The sequence below is a fragment of the Vespula vulgaris genome, chromosome 5, assembly GCF_905475345.1.
Source record: "Vespula vulgaris chromosome 5, iyVesVulg1.1, whole genome shotgun sequence".
Taxonomy (NCBI): domain Eukaryota; kingdom Metazoa; phylum Arthropoda; class Insecta; order Hymenoptera; family Vespidae; genus Vespula; species Vespula vulgaris.
Genome location: NC_066590.1, coordinates 1,042,895 through 1,053,347, shown reverse-complemented (window position 1 = coordinate 1,053,347; position 10,453 = coordinate 1,042,895). Strand labels below are relative to the sequence as shown.

The 10,453-nt window shown below is 33.4% G+C and overlaps 1 protein-coding gene across 1 annotated transcript; it reads left to right on the top strand.

Moving 5' to 3' along the window:
- Positions 1–40: 40 nt before the first annotated feature.
- LOC127063701 (fatty acid synthase-like) lies at positions 41–10,361 on the top strand. Its single transcript, XM_050993754.1, has 19 exons — positions 41–719; positions 812–1,062; positions 1,156–1,387; positions 1,490–1,908; positions 2,025–2,318; positions 2,415–2,622; positions 2,720–2,880; positions 2,962–3,273; positions 3,367–3,872; positions 3,972–4,276; positions 4,363–4,767; positions 4,886–5,913; positions 5,982–6,223; positions 6,319–7,012; positions 7,095–7,926; positions 8,249–8,709; positions 8,802–9,056; positions 9,121–9,375; positions 9,440–10,361. Exons 1-19 carry the CDS (start codon positions 530–532, stop codon positions 9,584–9,586), a joined length of 7,197 nt encoding a protein of 2,398 aa, XP_050849711.1. The 5' UTR covers positions 41–529; the 3' UTR covers positions 9,587–10,361.
- Positions 10,362–10,453: the final 92 nt, after the last annotated feature.

Below are 10,453 nucleotides of genomic sequence, written 5' to 3'. Positions count from 1 at the left end.
TTTTTTTGAAAACGCTTTGAAAAACGCTGTTACGTTGATAATAATTTATACTGTTTAATTTACATCATTTGAATTCATAATTATATTAGTATAAACATTAGTATAAGTAATCGGATTTTATAATGAATCAAACAAAATCTTTTTGATTTAATTGTAATAAATTTGATATAAATCCGATCTTTATTCATCTAGGTACAAGTTTAATATTTCGAATATTAAAAAAAGTCCGATCAAAGTACATAATGTCACACAATGTATTCGATTATCTAATTGGAATAGAGGAAAGAAAGGCGGTCCCAGGTCACTTTTAAATTGATTTTCATTTGCATAAGTTTAGTACAAATTCTCAAAAATGCGTGAGTATAATTGCATAGTATAACGAATTTCTTGGTGGGGATATACCATTGTTATAAAAGGAAATGCATCGCTGACAATTTTAGTAATTGTAAAGGTATACTTCGTTTCAGTTTGTTTCAGTTTCATTTCAAATTTTTATATTTTATTTTGACGTAGAGAAACAAGAAACATCATGAGCGAGTATAATGTACCAGAAGAATCGTATAGATTTTTCAAATATGCTTATCCAGAACCAGGCGAAGAAGTCGTTATTTCTGGATTCGCTGGTAGATTTCCAGAATCTGATAATGTAGAGATATTGAAAGAAAATATCTTTAACTTCAAAGATTGTATCACGGAAGACAGTCGTCGTTGGAAACTAGGTATCGAATTTACATACATGATTTGTTTTATTTAACAGAATAAGTTAGTTAAAGTCATATTAAACTATTTTTCTATTCTTTTATTTCATAAGAACACCCAGAAATTCCAGCACGGAGTGGCAAAATTGATAACATTCAGAAATTCGATGCATCGTATTTTGGAATTCATTTTAAGCAAGCCCATACAATGGATCCTATGTGCAGAATGTTGCTCGAACATACTTACGAAGCTATCGTAGATGCTGGAATTAATCCAGACGACATGCGTGGAACGAGGACAGGTGTATTCATAGGTTCATGTTTTTCCGAAACCGAGAAAACTTGGTACTACGACAAACTCGAAGTAGGCGAAATGAGATAGATCAACAATTATAGATCAGATAGACAAGATTATTTATGTGAATGGATGAAACGAAAAATATCTCTTTAACTTCAGATAAGTGGATTTGGTGTCACGGGCTGTAGCAGAGGTATGTTGGCCAACAAAATTTCATATTGGTTGGGTGTAACTGGACCATCATATACCGTCGATACAGCGTGCAGTTCAAGTCTTTATGCGATGGAACACGCTTATAGAGCTATACGTATCGGACAATGCGATTACGCTATCGTCGGTGGATCAAATCTTTGCCTTCATCCATACGTGACTCTGCAATTTAGCCGTTTAGGTATTAATTGTGTCAACTCGTTTAAAGAATGTATTCTTTCTCTTAGAAAATTATCAATGTGAAAATATTATACAATTATTCGATCATGCATCTCTTTAACAGGGGTCTTATCTCAGGATGGTCGTTGCAAGTGTTTCGATGCGGATGCATCTGGTTACACGCGTAGTGAAACCGTGGCTATAGCATTTTTGCAAAAAGCAAAAGATGCTAAGAGAATCTATGCTACGGTTTTTCATGCGAAAACAAATTGCGATGGTTATAAAGAAGAGGGAATAACGTTTCCATCTAGCGAAATGCAGAGTACTCTTCTTAAAGAATTTTATGAAGAATGCGGTATACCAACGACTTCTATTCATTACATCGAGGCTCATGGTACCGGAACGAGAGTTGGTGATCCTGAAGAATTAAACGCTGTAGATCGCGTCTTCACTAAAGGCAGAACTAGTCCTCTTAAAATTGGTTCTATTAAAGGAAACTTGGGTCATACCGAACCAGCCAGTGGAGTTTGTGCTATTGCCAAGGTAAATATTGTTTGAAGCGTAAGACGAAAGAATTTATTATTATTATTATTATTATTATTATTATTATTATTATTATTATTATTATTATTATTATTCCTATCTTCGATATTTTACAGGCGATAATTTCGATGGAGTCTGGTCTAATACCTCCAAATATTAACTTTAATCGGCCACGCGAAGACGTAAAGTGTTTTACAGAAGGGCGAATCAAAGTCGTTACCGAAGTGACTCCATTAGATAGCAAATACATAGGCATAAATTCTTTCGGCTTTGGTGGTGCTAATGCTCACGTTTTACTCCAATCAAACCCGAAAACAAAGGTCAATAAAAGTTTACCAAATGATGATTTGCCTAGACTTGTAGTTATTTCTGGACGTACCGAAGAAGCAGTAGTAACCATATTAAATGATGTATGTAGAATTTAATCCAATTTCTTTTTAATAAAAGAAACAAAGATATTGTTTGTTAGAATCATATAAATACAATTTCAACATTTTTTTCCATAGATCGATAATCGACCAGTAGACGTTGAATTTATTCGTCTTTTTCATGATATTCATCTTAAAGAAATATCAGGTCATTTGTATCGAGGATACACGATAACAGGCGTTAAAAAATCTGACAAGAAAATAAGGGAGATTGAAAATTATTCTAGTATCAAAAAACCAATATGGTTCGTCTTTTCTGGATTGGGATCGCAATGGCCTGGAATGGGTATGAACATTTTTGTTGTAACGTTTCTTCGTAAACATTGAAAATCTATGAAAATAATGTTTATTGCGACGATTAAACGGAATTTGAAATTTATTAGGTCAAGCTCTGATGAGATTCCCTATATTTGCCAAAGCAATAGAGAAATGCGATGCTGTTTTAAAACCCCGTAAACTCAATATTTATGAGATATTAACTAAAAAAGATAATAATATGTTTGACAATATCTTGCACTCGTTCGTCGGCATTGCTGCGATTCAAGTAAATTTGACAAATATTTTACTATTTACGAGGTTTGCATTTGTTCGATAAGACCTGATAAAATGAAATAAAATTGTATAGATCGGCTTGGTAAATCTTTTAACTTCTGTGGGCGTAATACCAGACTACATAATTGGACATTCCGTTGGCGAACTTGGTTGTGCATACGCAGATGGATGTTTAACTACGGAGGAAATGATATTGGCAGCGTATTCGCGAGGATTGATACAAACAAAAGTATCTCGTAATTCTATGGCCATGGTAGAAATTAGTTATAAAGATATAAAAGATTTATGTCCTGCTGACATCAACGTCGAATGTCACAACGGACCTGAAAGTTCAATTATTAGCGGACCGGCAGAATCTATAAACGCATTCGTTGAAAAATTGCAGGTTCGTTTGAGGTCAATTAGGATCTCTCCGATAACAATATTGATTAGAATGATTTTTTTTAATTAGCTCATATAATATATTCATGTTTGACAGGCAAACAACATTCTTGCGAAAGAGATATCGTGCAATAATATGCCTTGTAATAGCCGTTACATCGCAGCAGCCGGATCGAAACTTTTGGCATATTTGAAAGAAGTGATACCAGTGGCAAGGCCTCGAAGTGAAAAATGGCTTAGTACATCGGTACCACGTATCGAATGGTCGACATCAGCCGCACAATTTTCGTCAGCCGAGTATCATACGAATAATTTGCTGAAACCCGTACTTTTTGAGGAAATCTTAGACCTTGTTCCTGACAATGCTATTACCGTTGAAATTGCACCGCACGGTTTATTACAAGCGATTTTAAAAAAATCATTGCAACCAACAGTAACGAATATTACATTAATTCAACGAGATCATAAAGAGAACGTAGAAGTTTTTTTGCAAGGATTAGGAAAGCTGTATAATGCTGGTTTACAACTTGATCTTGCTAAATTATATCCGCCCGTAGAATATCCGGTTAGTCGAGGTACTCCAATGATATCTCCGCTCGTTAGGTAAGAATTACGAGGATATAGAAAACAAAAAGAACTAATAATTTTAAAGTTTTTTGTCTTTGAATGTAATGTAGAAGTTCAATATTATAATGTGTTTAGATGGGAACATTCGGATGACTGGTTCGTAGCATCTTACAAAATGCAAGAGAAAATTGTTTCCGGAGAACGAATGGTTGAAATATCAATCATCGATGAAGATTTCGAGTTCATAAGTGGTCATGTAATCGATGGCAGAAATTTGTTTCCCGCAACAGGATATTTATGTTTGGTTTGGGAAACTTTGGGTATGATGATAGGGAAGTTGTACATGGAAGTGTCCGTCGTTATTAAAAATATAAAGTTTAATCGAGCTACCACCATTCCCAAAGAAGGCAAAGTTGAAATGATCATCATGATTCAAAAAGGTAATTACTTCGTATCGCGTGTAAACTATTTTTCATATATGAAAATATCTTGATAATTTGATATATATCGACTTACAAATAAATAGGCACCGGTAATTTCGAAGTGATCGAAGGGGGTGCTGCTATTGTTACCGGGGTGATCCGTGTTGTAACAAACTTATCGAAAGAAAAAGTACCCCTTGATGTGATCAACAAAAATTTCGACAACGAGAAAGAAGAATTAGACGCGAAAGATATCTACAAAGAGTTGAAATTACGTGGTTACCAATATAGCGGCCTCTTCCAAAGTATGCGAAGTGCGTCAGTTTCGGGAAATAAAGGACATATTGAATGGAAGAAAAATTGGACAGCGTTCATGGATAACATATTACAGATGAAAATTCTCAGTTTAGATACTAGAGGTTTATTTGTGCCGATTGGAATTCGAAAAGTGGTAATAGATACTAAAGCTCATCAACAATATCTTCGAAATTTGCCGACCGATGAACAATGTAATTCAAAATATTTATTATGTAATTAAAAAATATTTATTGTCAATATAATTATTATTGACAATATATATACCGAATCCCTTTACTCATACATAATGCTACAATTTTCTTATTTCAGATATATCTGTACGATTATATAAAGATCTTGACGTGATTGTAGCGGGGGGTGTGGAAATGTATAGTATTAGAGCTAGTGCAATTGCTCGAAAAAAACCTATCGCTGATCCAGTAATCGAAGAACATAAGTTCATTGCTCATCGTGATAAAAAGGAAATCTCATTACGTGAAGTATTAACGTTATCTATGCATATTACTCTTGAGAATATACCGATCATTAAGGTGAAAACAATAGAACTCATTGAGGATAATGATAATATATCTGCAGAGAAGCTTGCTTCTCCGTTTTTTTTAAATATTCTAGGCAATTTGCCTTTGATTCAAGGAAACGTTAATGTATTTGTACCACCAGACAAATTTGCCGAAGGAACTATTCCTAAAGATATCACAGTTTCAGAATCGAAAAAGATACATATAGATGATACCGCGGTGTTAGCAGTTGGATGTGATTTGTTAAGCAAAGAAAAAATGGATAATTTAAAAGTACTTTTAAAATCTACAGTAGACGGAGGTTTTATTTTATCGCGTGAAAAAATAAATACACCAATGGATTTATCCATATTAAACAAATTTAAATTAAATATAGTTTTGGAGAAACATACATCCGAGGAATCCTGGATATTATTAAGGAAGATAAAGAAAATTTCCAAGAATACTTTGTTTATTAATGTCAATAGCAATGAATTTAACTGGTTACAACAAGTCCAAACAATACTTGCCAATGAAACAGAACGGAATATCAGTAATACGAGAGTTATACTCGTTGAGGAAGGAAACTTTGAGTCTGGTCTCTTAGGATTCATTAATTGTTTACAAAAAGAACCTGGTGGTGAAATCTTCCGTGCTGTTTTAATTCAAGATCTCAAAGCCCCGAAATTTTCTTTAGAATTACCCTTTTATTCCGAACAGCTCGAAATGGATCTTATTATCAATGTTTTACGACCAGGGAACATTTGGGGATCGTATAGACATGAATTACTTTCACTTTCCGGGCCCAGACCCAGCTACCATGCCTTAATCACTCAATCGGTATGTGAAGACATTTCATCGAATTATCAAAACATATCACGAAGCAATACAATAATATTTCTTAACAGTCACGCGGAGATTTAAGTTCGCTACATTGGGTTGAAGGGCCAATTAAGAAGAACTATGAAAATGCAAATTTTGTTCGCATTCATTATGCATCGTTAAATTTTAAAGATGTGATGTTAGCAACGGGTAAAATAGCACCAGAAGTAATAATGCAAGACAGAAAAGAATTAGATTACGTACTCGGATTTGAATATAGCGGAATCAGTACCAATGGTCTCCGAATTATGGGAGTTTATACAAACAGGTGAACTCTGATTAAAAATTATAAGATATATATTTAATCTCGTATATAAAACAATAGAAAATAAAGGAAAATGAAATAAATGACATTTTTTTCAGGTGTCTATCAAATTTTATCCGCATGAGTGAATTTTTTTCGTGGGTCATACCTGAAAATTGGAGTTTAGAGGATGCAGCGACAATACCATGTGTATATTGCACAAGTATCGTTGCCCTTTATATGAATGGGAAAATTAAGAAGGGCGACAAAGTACTTATTCATGCCGGTACTGGTGGTGTTGGTCAAGCCGCGATTAACTTAGCTCTTCACGAAGGTTGTGAAGTATTTACTACTGTCGGTACACCAGAAAAGCGTAAATTCATTAAAGAAACATTTCCCAGTATCGATGATAATCATATTGGAAATTCTCGAGATACTAGCTTCGAGCAATTAATTTTGCAACAAACCAATGGTGCAGGTGTGGATATAGTTTTAAATTCTTTATCGGAAGAAAAACTTTTAGCATCTCTGCGTTGTTTGGCCTATGGAGGACGATTTTTAGAAATCGGAAAGTTTGACATAGTCGCAAATAATTCGTTAAATATGGAATTCTTTGCAAAGGGGATCAGTTTTCATGCCATTATGTTAGATAAAATTATAAATACGAGTAGCAAAATTCAAATGGAGATCAGTTCGATATTAAATAGACTTATTAAGGAGAATGGTGTCAAACCAATTATTAGAACTGTCTTTGGCAAAGATCAAATAGAGACAGTATTTCGATTCATGGCTGCTGGAAAACATATTGGCAAGGTAAGTTGACGTTAGTTGTTTGAATATGCTTTTGCTTGAACTATTCTGAATTATAATTTGAAATCCGTTTTAAATGTCATAGGTACTCATAAAGATCCGCGAAGAGGATGAACCATTGGATACACCCATGTTGGCTGAACCTTTTTACACATGTTTTCCGGACAAAAGTTATATAATTCTTGGTGGCTTGGGAGGTTTTGGTTTAGAGTTAATCGATTGGTTGATTCTTCGAAATGCTCAAAATATTGTCATTACTTCGCGAAACGGTATAAAGAATGGTTATCAACGCATGAGAATCAAAATATGGGAATCATATGGCGTAAATATTAAAATCCTTGTCGGTCTCAATGCGGCTAAACGAGAAGACTGCGAGATTATAGTGAAAACAGCGATAGATAAAGGTCCCGTCGATGGTATATTTAATCTTGCGGTTTCTTTGAAAGACGGTATTTGTAGAAATCAAACACCAGAAACTTTTGAAGAATCTTTCAAAGGAAAAGCTTGGGCCACGAAATGTTTAGATGAGATAACTAGAAAACTTTGTCCGGATCTTCGACACTTTGTAGTTTTTTCTTCTGTCTCGTGCGGAAGAGGAAATGTTGGGCAAACGAATTACGGTATGGCTAATTCCATTATGGAAAGAATATGCGAGAAAAGAGTAGAAGAAGGTTTACCTGGATTAGCTATTCAATGGGGAGCGATTGGAGACGTCGGCCTTATTGCGGACATGCAGAATACCGATCAGGAACTTGTTATCGGTGGTACCCTACAACAAAGAATAACATCATGTTTACAAGAACTTAATAGATTTTTGCTACAGGATAAACCTATAGTTGCTAGTATGGTAGTCGCTGAAAAACGATCGGATAGCAATAGTGCAGATAATGTTGTAGATACTATCTTAAACATTATGGGTAAGTTTCATCTAATTCATATTATTATTATTTTATTATTTCTTTTTTTTATTGTCGTCACAAACGTCTATCGCTTTATAATTTTGTAATAATTCGTGACGGGCTTCGACTAAATTACGTATTATTTTATATCTATTATGATGTTCCTATTTGTAATATGGCGTGCGTATGTTTTATAAATTAATATTTCCGTGTTAATCTTTGATGCATTATTATTTTTTTTATGATTATTACTAAATTTAATAATTTGATATAATTTTATGATCTGAGTATTTACCTTAACGATCTTTATCTCTTTATAAGTACGAATTTTTGATCGCAGGTATTAAGGACTTGAAGACTGTCAGTCAACACACTTCCTTGGCTGAACTTGGAATGGATTCTATGATGGCTGTAGAAATAAAACAGACATTAGAGCGTGAATATGAAATATATCTCACCGCGCAAGATATTCGAAGCTTGAACTTTGCTAAACTTATGGAAATGAATAATAAAGAAGCAGATAAGAAAAATCGTAATGAAAATACTACAAAAGAAATATTAGCTGGCACAAAGATATTGATGCAATTGTTTGGCGAAAAACTTTCCTCCGAAATAATTATCCAGCTTAAAACTAATCCGGAGGAAGGTCGGGACGAAATATTCTTCATCCCAGGAATCGAAGGCTATGGTAGCATTTTCAAAACATTAGAATCGAAAATTAAATCGCCTGCAAGTTGTTTCCAACTGGCTACAAATTATGAATTAAAAACTGTAGAAGAGATGGCTGATTCACTTCTACCGGTATCTACTCTCTTGCTAAAAAAAATATTTAATTAAATCGAATATTATTTAATCTTACACATTGACGTAATATATTACTTTATATATTATAGCACTTATTAGAAAAACTTAAAGATCGAACTAATTTTACGTTAGTGGGATATTCATTCGGATCGCTTATAACTATTGAACTCGCACGAAAATTAGAAGCCAGAGGATTTAATGGTCAGCTAATTTTGATAGACGGTTCCCCTCAGCAAATGAAAACACTTCTAAACCAACATATGTATTCGTCATCAGAGGAAGAACTGCAAAGTAATATCCTGCTTGGTATTATGGACGCATTTACACCTACTAATAGTGAACAGGTACGTCTGGATACGCGCTGTTCGATTGCAAATATTATATTAATTCCCAAATATTACTTTCCAGCTTGTACTTGAATTAGGAAAATGCAAAACGTGGGATGAGAAAGTAAATGCATTCTTTAATGCCATATCTCCGGAATACAAGCAAATATATTTAGAACTGGATCAAAGAAGCGCTATTTTCTCATTTTATGCGAGATTGAAAGCAGTTATAAAATATAACCCGGAACCAATGCCATTTATAAGAGCACCAATAACATTGTTCAAACCGATGTTATCGTCTGTACAACACGCACAGTATGATTATGGACTACAAAATGTAAGTTGTACAAATTTATATAGATTGTAAAGATAATAACTAATTTACTATAAAATATTTTCAGATAACTGAAAACAAAGTAAAAGTATATGTTGTTGATGGCAATCATGTTACAATGTTAGAACATATGAAAATTGCAATGGCAATTAATGGTGAACTATTTGAGGATGCTGAAGAATTGAAAGAAAATTTAATGAAAGAAAACCAATAAAAATAAAATTAATGGTTGTAATGTATATTGATGTATATGATATAATGTTTAGTTTTATTTCAGTTTGCTATTTATAAAATAGGGTTGCGATATATCTGAGAAAAGCTGAAGATTTCGATTATGATAAAGATTTGTTTTAATTTAAATATATCGAATATTGTGTTCTTTATATTAGTAACGATATATGCCATTTACATTTAAAATAACAAATACATTCTTTCGTTTTATTTCTATTGCTTAATATCGCATACCTTGAATGAATTAAGAATCAATAACATGTATTAGCATATATTAGATTTTAGTTGTATAACATGAAGCAATGTTCTTGGAGGTGGATATATGTGTGTACATTTATAATGAAAATTTACGTGACTCAAACAAAAGAGATGTGGACAATATCGCAAAGCAGTTTGCATTTATAGCTTGTCAATTTCATGCATTTACATCGACCAGCTATAGCGAGGACAATTTGCTATCGATCGACGATTAGCAGTGGGGATAATGTGATGTCATGTATTTCCTCGTGATGTAATTTTTCTTGTAACTGTGTCAGTCATTTATTTCCTCCCAAATTTGATAATGCCGCCCATATGTTGACTTATGAAAAGAAGATTCTGGATTACAAGAAGCGTTGTCATATTTTTATACATAAACTATTCTTGAAGGAACACTATTTTTTGATGACTCTTTTGAAAAAAATAAGATTTCTTTAAACATTCGATAAAGTTATCTCCTCGTTTAAATTTTCATTTTTAAAATAAGATTTTGTTCATCAAAGTCTATCAAGAATTACGTCTACACTCGTTGTTATCGTAAAACGTTATAAAACTAGGGGTGATTAACAGTCATAGCACATTTGTCTCGTTA